This window comes from Acomys russatus, chromosome 4 (assembly GCF_903995435.1).
Source record: "Acomys russatus chromosome 4, mAcoRus1.1, whole genome shotgun sequence".
NCBI classification, from domain to species: Eukaryota; Metazoa; Chordata; class Mammalia; order Rodentia; family Muridae; genus Acomys; species Acomys russatus.
The window spans coordinates 58,183,219-58,205,797 of NC_067140.1; the positions used below are offsets into that span (position 1 = coordinate 58,183,219).

Here is a 22,579-nt window from a genome sequence, read left to right on the forward strand (position 1 = left end):
GCCACTGGTGTTACAAATTCTGTACGTCATTCACTTCATTGACTGTGTAGATCATTTTTTGAGAATGAGCATCTTACTGTGGAGTCTGTCAATTCCTTCTGATGATAAATTTGAGCCAGGGACAGTGGTAAGTACCTATTGTCCAGCTGTTTGTAAGGCTGAGGCAGGAGGATGGCTTGGGTAGCACAAAAGCAAAGCATGGTGGTGCTTTCTAATCTTATCTAGACTGGGCTACATAGCAAGGCCTTATCTCAATAAAAAACAACAACAAAAAAGGACTTGGGCAGTGAAGGCAGGAATGGAAAGCTAACCCCAGATACATGGGCTACATGAGGCTATCTCAGGAGGAAAAATAAAAGGAGTCATGTATAGTCATATTACTATGTATATATATATATATATATATATATATATATATATATATATATATATATACATACACACACACACACACACACACACACACACACACACACACACACTGTACATATAGTGGTGTGTATATTCATGTAATCGTAACACTTGACGAAGGTGATAGAGGAAGATTGTCATGAGTTCCAGACCCATCTTAGGCTACAAATTAAGTGCCAGGCCAGCTGGAGCTAAGTGGAAAAACTTTAGTTTCAAACATTTCATAACCAACTAAACAACCACAAAAAGTACTCTGGTACTGAAGTTACACTCTGGCCCCAATATGGTTAATCTTATATTTTTGGACAATATGGAGGTCTTGCTCTATTTTCACCAATTTTATTACTAGATATTTGCTGGGGGTTTTGTTGTTGTTCTTGTTGTTTTTAAAGACAGGGTTTCAGCCAGGTGTGGTGGCGCACGCCTTTAGTCCCAGCACTTGGGAGGCAGAGGCAGGCGGATCACTGTGAGTTCGAGGCCAGCCTGGTCTAAAAAGCAAGTCCAGGACAGCCAAGGCTACACAGAGAAACCCTGTCTCAAAAAACAAAAAACAAAACAAAACAAACAAACAAAAAAACCCCAAACAAATAAAGACAGGGTTTCTCTGTATGGCTGTCCTAGATTCACGTTGTAGACCAGGCTGGCCTCTAACTCAGAGATCCGTCTGACTCTGCCTCCCTGAGAACTGGGATTATAGGCATGTGCCACCATGCCCTATGCCTAATGCTTTTTAATACTTCAAAAAAAATCATTTTATTCTTTATTTACATGAGTGTTTTACCTTTATGTTTGGTTACACTACTTTCATGCAGTGCCTATTGAATTTTATTTGCTTGGAAGTGGAGTTACTGATGGTTGTGAGTCACACCATGTGAGTGCTTGGAATTGAACCCTGGGCCTGTGGAAGAACAGCTAGTGCTCTTAACCTCTGAGTCACCTCTTTAGCCCCTTATAATACTTTTAAAAGTTTAACTTCGTAGTTGTTTGTTGCTAATACAAAATTTAGTTTATGGAGGCTAGAGCGACAGCTGAGCAGTTGAGGGCACCCCTTTTACCTTTCTGTGGGTTCTGGGGATTGAACTTGGCTCATCAGTGTTAGCAGCAAGTACCGTTACTCTCTGAGCCACCTTGCTGGCCTGTAATATATCTTTTTTTCTGTTTTGATCCAAAAAGGAAATTTTAATTACTGACATTTGCAAAATTACATTTTAATTTTTAATACAAGCGCTAGGTAGATGGTTTAGCAGTTAAGAGCACTTGCTGCTTTTGCAGAGGAATTGGGTTTGGTTCCTAGCATCTACATTGCAGCACACAACTGTCTTTAACTGTAGTTACAGATAGCTTTTTTCCCTGCATGGACACCAGGCACACATGTGATTTACATTCACCTAAACACACACATGAAAGAAAAATGAATTTGGGAGATGGAGAGGTGGCTCAAATGGTTCAGAGCACTTGTTGCTCTTGCAGAGGTCCTATGTTTGCTTCCTATAAATCCACGTAGTATCTCAAAACTGATTATAGATCCAAGGGATCTGGCACCCTCTTTGTCTTACAGAGGCTCCTGCCTGCACGTGGTGCATTTAAACTCATGGAGGCCACACACATTAATTTTTTTTAAGTTTAATATATATGTATATATGTATATATTTAGTCTTCAGGAAATTCATAGTGGTCTAATTTTTATTACTGTATTTTACTATATTTTGTGTATGTGCACTTGTGTGGTCTGTGCGTGCAGTTGTGGCTCCTCCACCTACATACCCCAACCCATCCCCCTCTGTATCAGCGTTCAGAGGACAATTTGCTGAGATTAGTTCTCTTTCCATCACATAGACTGTGGGATTGAACTCAAGATCATCAGAATCAGTTTGTGTGTGCCTTTACCAATGTGTCATCACACTGATCATTGATACTGTATTTTTTTTTTTTTTTCTTCTGTGTATGAGTATTTTGCCTGCTTGTATGTCTGTTCACCACTTGTGTGCCTGGTGCCATGAAAGCCAGAAGCGGGCTTCGGATCCCCTGGAGCTGGAGTTACAGATGGTTGTGAGCTGCCATGTGGGTGCTAGGAATCGAACCCAGGTCCTCTGGAAGAGCAGCTACTGCTCTTAACCGATGAGCCATCTCTTCAGCCCCTAATTACTGTAGGTTGGTTTTTTTTGTTTGTTTGTTTGGTTGGTTGGCTGGTTGGTTTTTGGTTTTGGTTTTTCGAGGCAGGGTTTGTCTGTGTGTAGTCCTGGCTGTCCTGGACTTGTTTTGTAGACCAGGCTGGCCTTCAGCTTGCAGAAATTTGCCTGCCTCTGCCCCCATAAACGCTGCCTGGCTTACTATAGGTTTTTAAAAAAAGATTTATTTGTATTGTTTTTATTGCTCTGTATGGGTGTATGCATGTTTGTTACAGGTATATGGTATGCCTCCAGAGGCTAGAGGAGGTGTCAGATCTTTCCTGACCTGGAGTTTATAGGCGGTCACGGGCTGCCTGACATGAGGGCTAGGAACCACAATCAGGCTCTTTGGAAGAGCAGCATGTGCTCTTAACTGCTAAGTCAGATCTCAGTCCCTTTGCTGCTGTATGTTAAAAGTACCCCAAGGAGCTGATGAGCTGGCTCAATACATAGAGGAGTTTGCCATCAAGACTCCCAAAGTTGTCTTCTGACCTCCAAACACACATATATACGGCTTACATGTACACACACACACACACACACACACACACACACACAACTGTATAATTTTTAAAGTGCCCAAAATAAGACAAAAGTGAAGCAGTGAACCAAGGTAGATCAAAACATTTTTAATATAAATTATCATTTGTAAGTTTGAAAATCTAATCTTAGCAAATGACTTCAGATTGTATCATTAAACTAGCAACTGTAATTATAGAGCATTATCATGGTAATATAAGAAAATGACTAGTGCAGTAATGACTGGAAATTTTTACAAATGAGAAAAATAGACGCATAAATTGAGAAAAGTAAGTCAAAGTAATGCTTGGATGTATATATTTTATTTAGTTTTTTTTTTTTTTAATGTGTATGGGTGTTTTGCCTGTATATATGTTTGTGTGCCACAGTAATGCCTGGTGCCTGTGAAAGTCAGGAAGAGGTGTGGATCACCTGGAAATGGAGTTGGGATGGTTTTGAGCCACCATGTAGGTGCTGGGAATAGAACCTGAGTCCTCTGCAAAAGCAAAAATTGTTTTTCACTACTGTGCCATCTCTCCAGCGGCCTTGGAAGTATATTTTAGTTGGTCATACTTCAGAAGTAATATAAACAGGCCATAGGACGCACCTCAAGTAGGGCAGTGGATAAGAGTAGTGCATATTAATTTAGGTATTGGGGGTTTGGCAGTGGTAGGCTCTGCAATTTGGTAATCTGAACACCAGCAGAACCTGGGGTTTCCGTTCTAGAGGTCACAGAAATGATTTTTGTTGTTTATAGCTGTTTTTAAAATAAAGCTAGCCAAAAACTGAGAGCATATTGTAAAGTTCAGTATTTTAGGAGCTTGGGAAATTTAGGAGCCTAGAAGACTCTTGGGTTGTAGAGATGGCATCATTCTAATTGGGTGGTATAATCCATCAACACTTTAAAAACACTGTCACTTGCTCTTCCGTGGTCATTGTATTTGTTTCTTCAGGATATGAAAAGCAAGAGAAAGTATTACATATTTTATTTAAAATTATAGCCAGAATAATTATGCTAAATGAATTTTTTCCTATTATATCTTAAGGAAGAGAGAGAAAATCCTTCAAAACGGAGTAGAATTGAACGTGATGTAGATAATAATTTGATCACATCAACACCGAGAACTGGAGAAAAGCCTAACAAACAGTTGTCACGAGTGAGGCGGAAAAGTCCTGTCAATGGAGGTTTGTTGGTATTTTGATGCTACCTTTCTTTTTGCTGCAAACAAAAGTCCCTTCTCACCTTTGTTTTTAAAACTCCCTTTAGTGGCTTGTGCCTGCACTCAAGAGGCAGGCCAGGTTAGGCAACGAAGCAAAAATTCCCATCTCAAAAACAAAAAACAAAGCCAGGAAAACATTTGGAGCAATTTTTGCCTTGTTTTTATAATCTTGTTTTTAAAAACTGAATATTAATTTAAAGCAAGTGAAATTAAAAGTTATCGTCCTAAAATGGGTACTTTGATAAATTAAAAGGACTAAAGGCAGAATACCAAAATTATATTATTTATCATACAGTGTACGTGGACGGGCTAGGAGGAGTGTATCTCAGTGGTGGTGTACTACAGTATGCTCACTTTTCAACGCCAAGAAGGAGCATACGGGTCAGCATTATGACATTATGTTGAAATTATGTACAAACATTTGTTTGTGTCAGACTATAATTAGCTGACATTCATTAGAAATAGATTATCAGGGAGCCGGAGAGACTTACAACCAAAAATATAAGAAGTAAATGTCAGGAAATGTTTTATGAAGTAGCTAGTGTCCCAAAATGTAAACAGCAGGAACCTTGTGTCTGTTGGAATTGGTAACTTGTTCCCTTCTTATAAGGATTTTCTTTATTTTCTATTGTTTTGTGCTGATTTGAAACCTTTTTAGTTTCTTAAACTTTAGGTTTAAAGTTTGAAAAATCTCAGTGAATGTTAAGGTTTGTAAAGCATTGTAAATACATTAAAATCATTTGTATAAACAATTTACCTGCCGGGTGTGGTGGCGCATGCTTTTAATCCCAGCACTTGGGAGGCAGAGGCAGGTGGATCACTGTGAGTTTGAGGCCAGCCTGGTCTACAAAGCGAGTCTAGGACAGCCAAAGCTACACAGAGAAACCTTGTCTTGAAAACAAAAACAAACAAACAAACAACAACAACAACAAAAAATTCGCCTCAGTAGGGTGTGGTGGCGCATGCCTTTAATCTCAGGAGGCAGAGTCAGGGGGATCGATGTGAGTTTGAGGCCAGTCTAGTCTACACCGCCAGTCAAGGACAGCCAGGGCTACACAGAGAAACCCTGTCAGGGGCAGGAGAAAAAAAAAAGAAAAAAAATTGCCTCAGGATTTCTTTAATAAGCATTCATGAACAATAACATTAGTCTACATGAAATACTTTGAGAGGAAAGAATTTTTTAAATGATTTATAGCGCACACTTGAAATGCAGTGTTTTCTAAATAATACTTTCCCCCCTGTTTCTTTCTTAGAAGCTGGTAGTTATGAAATGACAAATCAACATATGAAACAAAATGGGAAATTAGAAGATAATCCTTGCTCAGGTAGTCCTCCAAGGACTACATTGTTGGGAACCATATTTTCTCCTGTCTTCAACTTTTTTTCACCAGCAAATAAAAATGGTAAGTAAAACTCATATTTTAGATAAACAGTAACTAAAATTATAGTTTTTCTAGTTTTTAAAGATCATTTTGAACTGGGCACAGTGACAGACCTGAGTTCAAAGCCAACGTGGTCTACAGAGAAACCCTATTTTGAAAGAACCAAAAAAAAAAAAAAGAAAGAAAAGAAAAAAAGAAATAAAAGGAAAAGAAACCTTTTTGGTTTTACTGGCAAATTTTATAATAGAGATGGAAGTGAGCATTAAAAAGTCACCTGACTCTTTCTGATAACTAGAAGGGCATGGGTTTCTTTTGCTAGAACAATTTCAGACTAACACTTAAATTTGGAACCTTAACACCATTGAATTAGAAGAATAAAATGGATAGTTAGAAAGATGGCAACAAATTTAGAGCCATCTGAAGATTTTAATGGGAAAGGAAAACTAAAGAAGTCACTTAGTCTGAAGGAATTGTGTGAATCTGTGAGGCCAAGCACATTTTTAGGACCAAGGGAAAGAAAGGTCTAGTAGTAAGAGACTGAAAACAGAGGCGTGAAAACCAATAAAGGCTGTTGGCTGCGCTCGGGAACTCATTTTCTGGAAGCTAGAGGAAAGAATTCCAGGTGTTGACAAAGCATTGCTCTTTACAACATTGCAAACTGGGAGCTGTGTGTTAGGCTTGTGCTGTTGAGAGCTTGTTGGCAATGGTGTGTGTAGATGGAAGCAAAAAAACCCACACAGTCACGAAACATTAATCTCAAGAGTAGTTGTGGTTTTGCTTGTATTCTTTGTTTGCCTGAAAGTGAAAAATCAGTTAACTGGTAGCAGCAATGGAGCAAATGTATATTGGAACAGGAAGAATAAAAATGTTGGGGGTTGGTATCCAGCGAAGACATACTTTTAGAGGAAGGGATTAGTAGATTAAAGCACTAAGGGACAAGGCGTATTGTAAAAGGAAGTCGTGAATACTGGAAGTTGATTTGTTATTTTGTTTAAAATTATGCTTGGAGGAATAAAGAAACAGACTTGGTAGGATTTCATAGTGGGAAAAGGATTAGGTAACAGGTTGGAGAGATGGCTTTTCCAGGGGTCCTGAGTTCAATTCCCAGCAACCACATGGTGGCTCACAACTTTCTATAGTGGGATCTAATGCCCTCTTCTGGAATGAAGGTGCACATGCAGGCAGAGCACTGCATACACTTAAAAAAAAAATTAGCTAAGTTTATTCTGCAGTACTAAAATGTAATCTTATTGAGAAACTAATCATGTCTTAAAAATTAATACTATGTCTTTTAAGAATTATTTAATCTTGGGTCTTTTAGTAAAGATTCTCATGGTAGGGAAACATTTAGGCTGTTCTGGGATGACTTTGCTGTGGTTGAAAGTTTAATTGGCCTCATGGCTAGAAGGATTATTGTATTTGAACCTGAGGATGGGGAACTGTTACGTGGTAATAAATGCTTATCAAATAGCTCACACAGTACTTTAATGAGAAGTTCTAAAATGTAGTTATTTGACTTAAGAGGTGTTTCTGAATTACTTGAGAACTTAAGGAAAACTTTGTTCATAAATATTACTGTCGGCCTGGTGGCACAGACCTGTAATTGCACAACTGGGGAGAGGCTGAGGTAGGAGGATTGAATGAATGTTTAAGCCCTGACTGGGCTACTTTGTGATACTGCACCTCAGGAGTGAAAGGAGATTGGGGGTGTAGCTCAGTGGCTGAGGGTGTGTGTGTGAATCCCTACGTTCAATACCTAGTACTGAGAAACAAGAACAAAATAAAGCCTATAATATTTTTGTTTATTGAGTTTTTAAAAGGTATTTCAAGCAATGACACCTCAGTATTGCTTTTGTAAGGATTATCTAAATAAATAAAGCATAGCGATGATTGCATCTAGCTCTTTTATTATATGTGCTTTAAAGTGATTCATAGTTTATTGATAATTCCAGGAACGTCAGGCTCAGATTCCCCAGGACAGGCCGTGGAAGCTGAGGAGATAGTGAAACAACTTGACATGGACCAGGTAGATGAAATCACTACCAGCACCACATCAGCTAATGGAGCGGCTTACTCAAATCAAGCAGCTCAAGTGCGGCCGTCGATAAATAATGGTTTAGAAGAAGCAGAAGAAACAGTTACACGGGATATCCCACCCCTTACAGGTGAAGAAAGTACACATCTTATAAACAATTATAAAAATGTAGTGCTTAATTTGTTTTAAATGGCCAGATTGAATGCTTAAGTTTTTCTTCCTTGAAGTTAAAAAGAAGACGAAACGAGTTTTGTCCCTGAATCCTGTCATTATATGTAGTAATAGCTTTAGACCTTTAAGACTGAAATTTCTGTAGAGAGGGAGGCGGTCTCATACCTTTAGATTTGTTTGAGTCATAAGTGGAGGTCCCGTTGCCCAGAAGATAGCTTCCTCTATCCCAAGCTTAATCTTAGGTCTTTACAAAGTTCTTGCATAATTGTTACATTCCTATGCTATTTGCCACTGAAATGTGGAACACATGAGATCTGCATTTATTACTTCTAAGTACTGTGGTACATTAAAAAGTCCAATATGAAATTATGTTTGGCCACTTTTCTTTGTATATTTTTGAGATAGGGTCTCATTATGTAGCCTGAACTGCCCTGCTGTGTAGACCAGGCTGGTCTCACAAACTCAGAGATCCACTTGCCTCTGCCTCCTGAGTGCTGGAATCAAAGGCATGTGCCACCATGTCTTGAACTATGGGCTGGGCGTGGTGGCACACCCCTTTAATCCCAGCACTTGGGAGGCAGAGGCAGGCAGATCTCTGAGTTCAAGGCCAGGCCTGGTCTATAAAGAGTGTCCAGACCAACCAAGGCTACAGAGAAACCCTGTCTTAGGGGGAAAAAGTGAACTATGTGACTGAAGATGTGGCTCATTTGGCAAACTGTCTTGCTAGCAATATGAGGCCATGAGTTCCATCCCCATCACTAAATACCAAGTAAAATTGATATAATTATGAAATTTCTATAAGGTACAACCCAGTAGTAGTAGTATGAAGTGAAAAACAGCAAAATAGAAGAAGGATGTGCTTTAAACTAGTCAGCTAAGAGTAACACACCCCAGACGTAATAATACTGAGACAAATAAGCATACTATTACTGTCATGAGCAGAAGCAGGATAAGGAGATAGAAGCAGGTAGGTAGCTGTGAATTGGAAGCTAGCCAGGGCTATATTGAGATAGCCTGTCTCAAACAAGTAAAAGACTAGGGGTAGTTGGTTATGTTAATACTTGGGAATGACTTGCCTGTGACCTATATTTTTAATGCTGGTGACTTTGCTAAGTTGTTTCTTTCCATTTGGGGGTTTTTGTTTTGTTTTGTTTTTCTTTTTTTTTTTTTTTTTTTTTTTTTTTTTTTTTTTTATTAATTAATTTATTCTTGTTACATCTCAATGTTTATCCCATCCCTTGTATCCTCCCATTCCTCCCCCCCCCTTGTTTTGTTTTTCTAGTCATGATTTCTCTGTGTAGCCCTGGCTGTCCTGTACTTGCTTTATAGACTAGGCTGGCCTTGAACTCATAATGGTCCACCTGCCTCTGCCTCCCTGAGTGCTGGGACTATGCAACCACCCCCAAATTCATTGTGTGGTGGTGGTGGTGGTGGTGGTGGTGGGGTTGGTTGTTGCTGTTTAAGACAAAGTGTCTTTGTGTAGTTTGGACTGTTCTGGAACTGACTCTGTAGACCAGGCTGGCCTCTAACTCAGAGATAACGCTCTTCTTTGCCTCTTGAGTGCTGGGATCAAAGGCATGCACCATCATGCCTAGCTTAAGGCCAGGCTTAAACTTAAAATCCTCCTGCCTCAGCACTTGAGGTTTGTTATGATCACACATTCCCAGCTATAGTCTATAGTTTTTGAGATGGGAATTACTGACAGAGATCATTATGACAGACTCCTTGACTAAACTTTCTATCGTCAAATTAAAGAAATATACAAAAAAATTATTATAGTGTAGTAGCAAATGCTCATTTTGGCTATTCTGGAATGCCATGAAAAGACTGACAGAAGGTGGCATCCATCTTTTAAGGGAGGCAGAGGCAGGCAGATCTCTGTTGTGAGTTCAGGGTCAGCCTGATCTACATAGTTCTAGGACAGCCAGGACTTCAGAGAGACCTTGCCTTAAAATATAAATAAATAGATAGATAAGGAAAGAAAGGGTAATAGTAATAATAAAAAAGTAAATAGCGAATTATTTTATTATCTTTTGGGGGGGGGGGCTTTCCAGATAGGGTTTCTCTATTACCTAGAGCCTTGGCTGTCCTGGACTCTCTTTGTAGATCAGGCTGGCCTGGAACTCACAGAGATACCTCTGCCCCTGCCCCTGCCCCTGCCCCTGCCCCTGTGCTGAGATTAAAGGCATCATTACCACCACCTGGCTTTTTTTTTTTTTTTTTTTTAATCTTTGAAAATATAGCCAAAGATAACAAGAACATAGATAATTTTGGGCTACTTATTGAATCTCTGGAGACAGTTTCAAACAGTTATTTAGCTTAATGATAATAAGTTTGGCACAGTATCACATACCTATAGTTTCAGATATTTAACAGATATATAATGCCCGGCTTGGTTTCGTTTGTTTGTTTGATTTTAAGATTTATTTATTTATTATATATACAGTGTTCTGCCTGCATGTACATATCTTTAAATTATACAGGACCTCAAGAAGCAGTAAAAAAGTATTTTGTGACAGGTGAGTGAAAAATAATGTTTTTCTTCTTATTAATAGCACCAGTAACTCCAGAGAGTGGTTATTCGTCAGCCCATGCAGAGGCCACCTATGAGGAAGACTGGGAAGTATTTGACCCGTGAGTTGTTTTCTGGTTATCAAATTTTCTTTTCTGAACAATTTTCAGTTTCATGGTGAAACTGAAAAAATGATGTTTATCCAGTAGGAACCGTACTTTGGATATTGAGTTTCTCCTTTTTCCAGTGTCAGCAGTATATAATAGCATGCTCTCAGGATGTTGGGCAGTGAACTCCATCTCTCATTCATCTGTGTACTCACAAGGGCAGGCAGCCAGTGCTCTGCATTGTTTAACTTGAGCTTTATATTTTCTTAGTACTATGTTTGCTAGTCTAGGTATATCAATGCATTTTTAATTTAGGGAGATGATCTCATGATAAAAGACATCTATTTTATAAAGAGCTTGTGACCTTTACCTGTGAGTAATAATATTTACTAGTGAGTTTTGGAGATAGTAATCTGCTTTTATACTGTGGAGATGATCCCCCCCCACCCCCAAAAAAATCCAAAGTCATTTTTTTTCTTTTTTAAAAAAGATTTATTTATTTGTTATGTATACAATGTTCTGCCTGCAAGCCAGAAGAGGGCACCAGATCTCATTACAGATGGTTGTGAGCCACCATGTGGTTGCTGGGAATTGAATTCATGACCTTTGGAAGAGCAGTCAGTGCTCTTAACCTCTGAGCCATCTCTCCAGCCCCCAAAGTCATTTTCTTATGTACGTTAAAAATGTGTTGTCAAGCATGACAGAAATTCACAACATCAATAGTGAATCTGTTCTAGGAATTGCTAATAAATATACAATGCAATGGTGGTGCAAGAAGTTTTGCAAGGGAAACTTGAAGAGGAGGAGCTAGTGGCTGTCCAGCAGAAGTTGACAATAACCAAACTGAGAGCCATCATTGCCACTGATCCTCTTCAACTATACAGAAAGTTGCTAAGTAACTCGTTCTGCATTCCACAGTCCCTTGGTAATAGAAGTAATTGGAACGGTAAAAAGGCTTGATGAGTGGGTACTTTATGACCTCATGAAAAAGGGAAAAAAATGTCATTTTGGATTGACATCCCTGCTTACTCTAAACATTAAGGAACTTTGCTCCATCAGTTATCACATGCAAAGAAAAGTCTTATATACCAGCCACAGTTGAAAAGATCAACCCAGGGTCTTGGCAAGAAGACGCCCTAAAGCACTTCTCAGAGCCATTCATAGTCAATGTTTGGCGGTCTGCTGCCAGTCTGAGCCACACAAATTTCTGAATCTGGAGAAAAACATTACATCTGTTCTGTAGTCTAGGAGATAGGCTGAAATGACACAGCACTTTAAATGACACAGCTTTTTTTCAGGGACAACATTTCCACAAACACCAGCATGTAGAAAATACTGTCCAAGAATTGACACTGCAGCAGTGGTTCTCAGCCTTCCTAGAGCTCCACCCCTTTAATGCAGTACCTTATGTTGTGACTCCCAACTATAAGATTATCTTTGCCATTACTTCATAACTGTAATTTTACTACTGTTTTGACTCATAAATATGTGATATGCAGGATATCTGATATGTGACCCCTGTGGAAGAGTCTTTGACCCCAGAGGGGTTGCAACCTATAGGTTGAGAACAGCTACACTACCAGGAATAAACTTAACTTTTCATAGGTGAAAATGTGTTCATTGTTACTATTGGGATCGATGAAGATGTGTTTGAGTCTAGTTACAACTAAATTTAAACAATTTAGAATTCAGTCTGACATGGCAGTCCCTTCTGTGCCAGTCTAATAAATGCAGGGGAGTAGATAGTGGAGACTAACCACCACAAGTCTGCCTTTATTTTATTTTGTACTTGTAGGTATTGAACCCAATGCCTTGCATATTCTAACTATAGCTAAGCAAATCACAAACAAATTAAAATTTAGAATTTAATACTGTGAGCCTGGAGAGATGGCTCAGAGATTAAGAGCACTGGCTGTTCTTCCAGAGGTCCTGAGTTCAATTCCCAGCAATCACATGGTGGCTCACAACCATCTGTAATGTGATCTGGTGCCCTCTCCTGATGTGCAGGTGTACATTCAGCCAGAACACTGTATGCTTAATAAATAAATAAGTCTTTTACAAAAATGTTTAAGAAGAATATAAAACATTGAAGTGTTGAAATTTTCTTAAAATTTGATTTACAGCTATTATTTTATCAAACATGTTCCACCTCTGACAGAAGAACAACTAAATAGAAAACCTGCTCTTCCTTTGAAAACAAGAAGCACACCAGAGTTCTCGCTGGTCTTAGATCTGGTAGGTGTATTATCGTTACAGGCACAAAGAATAAGGGCTAACATTCTCTCCTAAAATAAACAGCCCAAAGCTCCTGAAGGAGCACAAACGAGTAAGCAGCCGTTATATTACTGTAAGCATGTCCTCAGTGTTGCAGATGTTGTTATTAGGCACCCTAATATTAGGCTAGCTTGTTTAGGATCTGGTACATTTTGAAAATAAAGTAGACTTTTACTTTTGCATTTAAATGGGTTTTTTCCTCCACATTCTCAAGACTCTGGTTTGTTATTTAAATTTATTTGGTTTTGTTGTTGTTGTTTTGTTTTTTGAGGTGTTGGCTATTGATCCAAGGTCTTATATATGCAAGGCTAGTGGTGTACACTCCATTCTATCTACCTACATTCTCTTTAAAGAAAAAAAATATATATTTATTTTTGTGTTTTAGTATGTTGCCTGCATGGATCTAGAGCACAGTTCTTCTGGCACTGGAATAAATGGCTGGTGTAATTGAACCCAGATCTCCTGCAAGAGCAGTAGAGTTTCCTAGTCACTGGGTCTCTCTCTAGCACCATAAGCCCCCCCTTATTAAAATGCCTGAATTTCGATTTCCTCTTGTTTTTCTGAAGGACCAAATCCACTTTGGCTTCCTTTTCTGCCTTTCCCCCTCTTAAGACAAGGTCCTCCGTAGCCTGGGCTGGCCTGAGACCCCACTCGTAGCTTTGCATGATCGGAGCTTCTGAACCCGCTGCTGCTACTTCTCATGTACTGGGATCTCAGGTGTGCCACACGCCTGCTGTGTTTGGTGCTAGGGAATAAACCTAGGGGGTTTTGAATGTTAAAGCCCTTCACCAGCTGAGTTATATCCCTAGCCCTCCTTTTCCTGTTTTTATTTTTCAATTATTTAATTAACTAACAATCAACTTTTAAATTTATATTTTTCATACCTCGTATAGGGTATGGTTTTATATTTTATTTATTTTCATATTTTTTTAAAATAATGATTTTATTTTATTTTATTTTTGTTTGTTTGTTTAATCACTTTACAGCCTGATTGAAGTTCCCTCCCTCCTCTCCTTCCACCTTCAGGCTTCCTTCCTCCCTTCCCCACCTTTCCTTTCTCAGAGAAGGGGAGGCCCTCCATGGGTACCAACCTACCCTGGCACCTCAGGTAGAAGCAAGACTGAACTTATCCCTTCCCACTGAGGCCAGATAAGGCAGCCCAGTTGGGGAAAGGGCTCCAAAGGCAGACAGCAGTCAGAGACAGCACTGCTTTCTTTGCTAGGAAACGCACATGATGGCCAAGCTGTGTGAGGGTTTGGAGCCAGTTTGGGCAATATAGCAAGACCTCTGTCTGAAAAAAAAAATAGTCTACATTTTTGAGTATTTTTATACCTTTGGGTAAAGAAGAACTTTGAATTGAATATCTTATCTTGGCCAACCCATTTCTCTTTATTATCAAAAGGTCTAATGCATTGTGCTGGAAAATATATGGGCTTACATATATTTTGTACACATGCTTTGTTACAAGGTCTCATTGTGTGACCTATGCTGGCCTTGAACCCTTATTTCTGCTTCAACCTTAAAAGTACTGAGGTTGAAGGAGCATGTTTTCATACCCTGACTTTCATTCTCTGTCGCTCAGGGGCACTCTCTAGGCTCTTGAGAGAAGAGCTTACTGTGTAGCACATGTTAGCCTAACATCTGCTTTCTAGGCCACCGTGGCCGCAAATTTTGAATGTATTGCAGTCTTCCTACCTCAGCCTTCCAAATACTTGAGGTTGCCCGGTGGTGGCGGCGGCGGCGGCACACACCTTTAATCCCAGCACTCGGGAGGCAGAGGCAGGTGGATCGCTGTGAGTTTGAGGCCAGCCTGGTCTACAAAGTGAGTCCAGGACAACCAAGGCCACACACAGAAACCCTGTCTCAAAAAACCAAAAGCCAAACAAACCAAATACTTGAGATTATATGACACCATACCTGGCTTTTTATTGTTTTAATAGTGTTGTCGGGGAGCCAAGTGTCTTAGCACTTATCCAGCAGTTGCAAGGCTACGGCAAGTAGATGATGAGTTAACCATATAGCGAGGAAAAGAAGAGACGGAGAGCATAGCTCACTGGTGGTAGGGAGGTTGCGTAGCGTGTGGAAGGCTCTGGGCGTGATCCTTATCACTGTCCCTGTGCCCCCAACATATAGCTTATACATATAAACTTACACGTAAATGTTTATTTAGAGACTTTTAAAAAGCCAGGTGTTGTAGTGCACACCTTTAGTTCCAGCACTCAGGAGGCAGAGGCAGGCAGATCTCTGAGTTCAAGGACAGCTTGGTCTACAGGGCAAGTTCTGGGACAGCCAAGGCTGTACATAAAACCCCTTTCTCCAAACAAACAAACAAAAACTCAGCAGGTAGTAATGTGGAATTATAAGATATGAACAATCATGCTTAATTTGAGTTGATCACTGCCCTGCAATTTTAGTCAGTCTTAGCTAAACCCATTGAAAACTCAGTGGTAGTTACTAGGGGTACATTTTATTTTTGAGGTAGCCTAAAGTATCCTTGAACTTCTGATTTTCCTGCCTCCTCCGAAGTGCTGAGAATAATAGGCATTTACCACCTTGCCTGATTATGTGGTACGAGAAACCAGCTCCAGGGCTTTGTGCATGGTAAGAAAACACTCCCAAACTCACCTGTATGCTGTGTCCTTCGTAACATTCAGGTTTTGAGGAATGTATTAACTTACATTTTTCTTGAACAGCCTTATTATTATTCTTCCTTTTTTCTTTTTTCAAGTGAAGTACGCCTTTATTTCCATGTTTCTCAAATTAAACTGGCTGAATTGGTTGTTTTGAGAGGTCATTAGTCAAAGAGACCAAATCCCATCTTCTTATCTGATTCCTCCGACTCTTCTTTGGCCACAGCCTTGGCTGGGGCAGCAGCAGCAGCAGCAGGGGCAGCAGCCACAAGTGCATATGGATTAGCCAAAAGGGCCTGGCCTTCTCAGCAAATGGGAAGGTGTAGTTAGTCTCCACAGACAAAGCTAGGGCCCGCTTGTACCCATTGATAGAGTATGGCACTGTGGCAACAGTCAGGTTATAAATGCTACCATTGTGAAACAGCTGCTGGATCATCAGCCCAATGGAGAAGGGGAAAATGTTGAGCATCTTCAGTGTGGCCTCTCTAGCTCCTACTTTGCCTCCAGTTTTTATCAGCTGCACATCACTCAGAATTTCAGTGGTGACTCTGGAGATTTTTGTGGTGATGCCCAAAGCCTGGAAGAACAAGGTCTTCTCAGGCCTCAGACCCTTGTTCTGGGCTGGCACAGTGACCTCACAGGTGCCAGCATGGGCAGCCGCGAGCACCTTATTGGCCAGCAGCGTGTCCCTAATCTTGGTGAGGTCCTCCTTGGTGAACATAAAGCCCACATTCCCCTGGATATGAGGTAGGAGCTTCTCCAGACCTGGGTTATTTTCCAAGTGTCCCCTAATGGCTTTGCATATCATTGTTTCCTTGCCTGTCAGCACCACAGCCTTCCCTGCAGGGACATGTGCATCTGCTGCATCTGCTTGGAGCCCACATTGTCTGCTCCCACAATGAAACATTTTGGGTAATCATCTAAGTTGGATGATCTTAAGGAAGTAGTTGGACTTCCAGGTTGCCCTGTCTTCCCTGGGCATCACGGCGGTACATTAGGGATTGCCACACAGGATTTTGTTACTCTAATGAGGATGCCTGGTGAGAACCTTATTTTTCTTAATGTTTGTAAAAAAAAAAAAAAATCAGAATTTGAAGTCAGGCGGTGGTGGTGCATACCTTCAATCCCAGCACTCGGGAGGCAGAGGCAGGCAGATCTCTGTGAGTTTGAGGCCAGCTTCATCTACAGAGTGAGTTCCAGGACAGCCAAGGAGACACACAGAAACCCTGTCTCAAAAAAACCAAAACCACAACAAAACAAACCAGGATTTAATTAAGATTTCTTTATAAAAAGTTTGAAGATGAGTTATATGAAAAAAACAAAATAATTAGATTCTTGCATGAGCTATTTAAAGAAATGTAGTTAATATAAGCAGATTGCGGTAGCACGTGGTTCAGTAGTCTCAGCACTCAAAAGGTGATACAAGAGGACCGGATCATGTGTCCGAAGACAGCCTGGACTACAGAGTGAGACTCTTAAAACACTTAATATGAAGTTAAATTACAAAAGGAATACCATGTTCTTTAACAAAAAGTTCAACTGGAGAACTCAAAGCAATGGTTTTGAAACTATGCCTGAGAAACTAATCATAGCCCCCTGAGTGTGTAACTCATCAGAGATAGAGCTGTTGTGTCGCATACAACATAGATTCTACATACAAAGAGTGTTCTTGACTTTCAAAACTGTCGCCTGAAGATTTTTTAATGTTTTGTTTTTCTGTTTTAAGGATGAAACACTGGTGCACTGTAGTCTGAATGAGCTAGAAGACGCAGCACTTACTTTCCCAGTCCTTTTCCAAGATGTCATTTATCAGGTAATTAAGACATTTTAAGCCTAATTGTTAAACTATTAGGTAACATTCTGAGCCAAGAAAAAAATTTCTGATGTTCATTGTGTTTTTATAGATTTATTAATAGTTTTATCACTATTTCAATGGTGTATTAACACAAAGCATCAACATGCCAGATAGTTACATGAAACATCAGTTTGTAACCAAAAGTTAACTAACTTTCTGGCTTGTGATCTCTACTAGTTTCATAATCTTTGCCAGCAGGTGGAGGCAAGGAACACTGACACAGATCCCAGGAAGAACTTGTCAGGCTAATAGCTGGGGACTCTTTATGTTCCCCCGTAAATCTAATTCATGCAAAGAAAGCTCATTCCTTGTTGGTCATTTTATTTACTACAGTAATGTTACCTATACCACAGAATTCAAGCGCCCCTGTAGGTACTACTTTATATAAAGAATTTAGGTACAAGCAGTTTTCTCATCTTTTTGTTAGTGGACAAGTTACAGTACAAAAATAAATATTGTTAAGATTTTACTGTGGATTATCTGTGTAGGCCATATGTTCATTAAAATGTCCAAATCACAGTATTGGCTTAATTAATAAATGAATATGCATTAAAGACCACAGAATCCTTTTTTGTGTTTGTGTTTGTTATCATGACCTTTACATACTCCAGCTGCTGAAAGACTGAGAAAAGTCAAAAAGTTTCTTGTCAGAGGAAGCCACCTCAAAGCTAAAAAAGCTGCAGGATTTGCCGTGTGGTTAATGACAAGGCCCCTGGTTTGTATGTGCTCTTGGTGAGCCAGGTACAAAGTGGTTATGGTTGTTTGTTAGATTTCAGTTGTTGTTTTGGAGGAATCCTAAGATTTTAGATTTAAGTAGAAGTTTCAGGGCTATTTCGCCAAACACTTTATGTAGTCATGAGTAATAGGATTTATTTCACTAGTAATTTTCATTCTAATTTAATCTAGGTGGATATTATAATATCTGAATAGTATATTGATCTCCATTTAAAGTAATCTGATATTAGTCTTGTTACATTATTAGGGGAAGAGGAGAGGATACATAAAATAATGGATTTTAAGATTTTCCTAGTTTGAATTGTTATTTGGTTGAAAGCTTTTTCTGAATGAGCTATTCGCTGCCAGATAAATTGCTCCTCTTTAGTCACTTAAGGGGTAGCCGTCTTAAGGCCAGCATAAGTCATGTAGCAATAACTCAGTGTTCTGTTGTCAGTGCAGTAGCCTTGGTGTTGCTCTTTGTGGTTTGGTTTTTATCTATTTTGAATGAATTTGAAAAGTGGTTTTAGGCCTTTGAATATCAAAAGGAAAGCTTATTTGAGAATTCTTAAGTTTCCTGGTTTGAATTTTATCTCCTAAAAATGGCTTCTGGGTTGTTTTATGTGTGGTTTTATTTTGGTTTTGGGTGCTTTTTTGTTTTTGCTTTGTTTTGAATAGTGAAATAAATGTGGGAAATAGATTCATTTGCTTCCTTTCAGTATGGGTATATTGAAATTTTTCTTATATCTTCCACCGCTTCTGCTTTTCCTTCTTTTTAAAAGTTGCTGTTTCTTGCAGATATGGATAAGTGTTTTTGTTTGAATGAAAGGCATATAACACAGTACATATTAACTAAAGCTTAGAAAAGCTATATGGTATATTATACCTACCTCTATAGAATTCTTAAAACTTTTTTTCACACGTATTTTCAGTTGCACTTTCTGAAACTGAATAAAAAGTTACCCAGCCATGTAAATAGCAATGAGCAGGAAGTTTGAGTTTCAAAAGCTATAGAGATAATTGCATTTTTAGTATTGTGATTTAATCACTTTATGAAGGATGTAGTCAAGTCCCCTCTACTAAAACTTTAAAGATATCCATAGTAAATATTGCGTAACTTCCCTTGTAGGTCTAGTTTTGACATAGCTTTTTTAAAAAACTGAGAAGTCTTTGGTTTAGGGTCCCCCCCCCCTCAGTTTTTTCAGACCAGCAAGCTCCCTTTAAACAGGGAATGATGTCTTTTAAACTTTCAGTGGTGTTGTCTCCATCTACTGGCAAAGAAGAGTATACACAAGGGTCTGGGATGAGCTAAGAGATTTTGGAGAAACCACATTATTAGGTAAGAAGTAACTTACATATTTAACCACTGTAATGTAACATGGCCCACTTAAATGTGGAAGCCCATACAATGCTGTATATACTCCTTCTTTTAAAATAATTTATTGAGGTGAAATTTTCATAGTGCATTCATGGCACTTACCTATATGTTCTTAAATAGCAACCCTTCTTGTGTGTGTGTGTGTGTGCGCGCGTGTGTGTTTAAGAATCAGCTTCTTGTTGTGAATCAAGGCGAGATAACGTGTCCTCTTGGGATTTATTTTTGGTTTGTGTTCAGTTTGTAAAGGTTCGCCTATGTCTAATTTCAATTCTACCTTTTATTTTTCTTTCACTTACAAACATTTTCAAGTTATAAATTATATTAAACATACATAAATAATTATCTAAATCAGGAGTTTTAGATGTTATGGCTTTTGTTGAAACCACTTTTTTCTGCTATTCCAACATGAAATGAACCATCCATAAAAAAGAGTTGGACAGAAGTGGTGGCCTATACGTATAATCCAGCACTGCAATCCCAGCAGGGGAGGCTGTGCCTGGGCTGTGCATATTACAAGTTTCAGGCCAGAGTGGGCTACATAGTCAGACCCTATCTCAAGAAATAGACTAAAATATGGTTGTATTCCAATAAAACTTAATGTTTTAATTGTAGACTATCTTTGGCCAACAGGCTCTTATTTTGTTGACTTATAATCTAGTCATTATATAAATATATACTGTATATTTAATACATTTAAATTCTGAGTAGAAGTAAGTAATCAAATGTTAATCAGAGTTATTATTTTTATATGGAAAATTTAGGTTCACAGTGATCTGATAATAGGTTTTGCTAGGACTGAGGGGTAGCTACTGTACTTATATTTAGATTGCCATACTTTCTAATATATACATTTGTTTTGGTAAATAGGAGTAAGTTCAGATAATAACATTTTTAGAATTTTCAGGCAGATGAATTGTTCAAGTCTTAAATTTAGTATTTACATGAATTCCATTTCTAATGGAGAAAAAAAACAAAAGATCCATCTCACAGTTGACATGTTAAACTCTTAATGCTAGATGAAGTAGACAAACTTGCTTGTGTTTATAAAAGAACCGTTAGAAGTGAGGTTATTAGACTTCACAAAAAGTACAGATTATTTGAATTGCTGTACTTTTTTAAATACACACGTTCCCTAAAAGTTGTTGTATAATGGCTGAGAAAGGATTTATTCATAAAATGGTACAGATGCATTCAATTTAGAAAAACAGGTGCATGATCACGTCCAGTGCACGTTTAAGCTTGTAGTTAGTGTAATATTGACACATTGTCAGGAAATCCATCTCATGGTGTTACTCAGTTAAGAGGTCTCCACTGTATTTAGTTTCTGTTCCTGCAGATCCACCAATTCAAGACTCTAGGTCATCTCACTCCCTCTTCCATCCAGAAGATGACTGCTATCCACAAGCAGAACTGAATCAAAAGACATTTTTCACTTAGCTCTTGAGCTGAAACACCTCCTCAATGACCTTCCTCTGTCTCCATCAAGAACTGGAGCTCAGTTTTTTGAAGATGTAATAGAGCTACTTAGCCCAATGTGGCTGATTGAAGACAAAGAAGATACCTCATATGTCTCATCACAGTGCACCAAACGCAACTGTGTTGTCCATCTCCTCATTCTGTACAGTAAGGCAGGGGCATCTGATTTTTTGACTGTATTCACCATTAAGACTTTAGCCAGTGAGTGGCTTTCTGAGGATCAGTAAAATCAACAAACTTTGGGTCAGCTGTCCAGAAATCAGACTATGGTAAGCACTCAAGGAGCCAGGATGCTGTAGGGAGACACTTGTAAAGGATGCTTTCTTTTATTGGAAGAGGTTGCTTTTATGGGAAAAGTTGGGGGCAAAGAGGCCAGTGGAGAGCAAAGCTCAGCCTCTTCCTACTTTGTTTTCTGAAAATCAAGTAGCTCAGGACATTTTTTACACCACAAAAAGAGAATTAGAAGTGTTATAGCTTATAGTTCTTCCTAGAAAAAAACAGCATTATTTTTGCTCCAGGAAGAGAAAAATACATAAGTAAAGAATTCTGTTGTAAATACCTGATTACATATTTTCTTTTTTTACAAATTCTGACTTTATAATTAAAGAGGCATTTTGTTGCAGACTTTACAAACTTAATTTTGTTGTATAATAAGTATGTATGTTTGTGCATAATTATACCTTGTATACAGTATTTTGGGTTGTGAATATTTAGTACTGATGTCACTTTTAGCTCAGAGAGAGCAGTATTTGAGTAGTAACTTGTAGAAAGTGTTAAAAAACAATACATCAGAATAATCTTAAAGTAACTTTCTCACCCTTAGTAAGTAATCATTGACACTATGTTCTCATTAAAATTGTTAGTAATATATTTAGATTTTAAAATGATATAAATTAAACCTATAGTTCTCTCCTTATCAAAAATTAGAAAATACATCTCATGGGGAGTTCTTAAAATATCTGTTTAAATTAGGAATAGCTCATTCTTTAAAAATCAGATTATACAGCAAGACAGGTGATACATGCTTGTCACCACAGCTCAGAAGGCTGAATAAAGCAGAGAGAGAGTTAGTGTGGGACTTGCTTGGGCTGTATAATAGCGATGACTCTACACAGCAATACACTCTATGCAGAAAGTTCTTATTTAACAGCTGAACATATTTTAAATATAAAAAAATGGGAGTTGATTACAACATCTGTTAAATTGGAGGCTGCACTATCTTTAGAATGGTTTTTGAGAGTGATTTTATTTAACTTTATTTTTGAGATAGAGTCTTACTGGCCTAGAATCTTTCAACTTTCTGATTGCTTGCTAGAATGATTTGTTGTTACTACTGGAACTAAGGCCTAGAACTTGCCCTTGTAGACAAGGTGCCCTTAATAGCACAGATCTGCCATCCTCTGCCTCCCAAATGCTGGGATCAAAGGCTTGAGCTAACATTCTGGTGTATGCTAGAGGCTTTTATTTGGGGGTGTTTCGAGACAGGGTTTCTGTGTGTATCCCTCACTTTGTAGACCAGGCTGGCCTGGAACTCACAGGGATCCACATGCCTCTGCCTCCGGAGTGCTGGGATTAAAGACATGCACCACCATGCCCATCGAGTTTTTTAAAGGCAACATTTTGTTACATAAATGGCTTTCTTTTTTGCTCATAGTATCTCTTAATATATGTCATTAAAAGTTTTATGTATGTACTTAGAGATGACTATTTTTTCATAATAAACATGA

The 22,579-nt window shown here is 38.7% G+C and overlaps 1 protein-coding gene across 1 annotated transcript in view; it reads left to right on the forward strand.

Annotated features, from left to right (window-relative positions):
- Ctdspl2 (CTD small phosphatase like 2) overlaps positions 1-22,579 on the forward strand; it is a 51,394-nt gene that overhangs the window by 14,015 nt on the left and 14,800 nt on the right. Inside the window, exons 3-8 of the mRNA XM_051144513.1 lie at positions 4,145-4,283; positions 5,572-5,721; positions 7,653-7,865; positions 10,462-10,540; positions 12,649-12,760; positions 17,156-17,242. Coding sequence (XP_051000470.1) covers positions 4,145-4,283; positions 5,572-5,721; positions 7,653-7,865; positions 10,462-10,540; positions 12,649-12,760; positions 17,156-17,242 — 780 coding nt within the window. The remainder of the gene's footprint in view (positions 1-4,144; positions 4,284-5,571; positions 5,722-7,652; positions 7,866-10,461; positions 10,541-12,648; positions 12,761-17,155; positions 17,243-22,579) is intronic.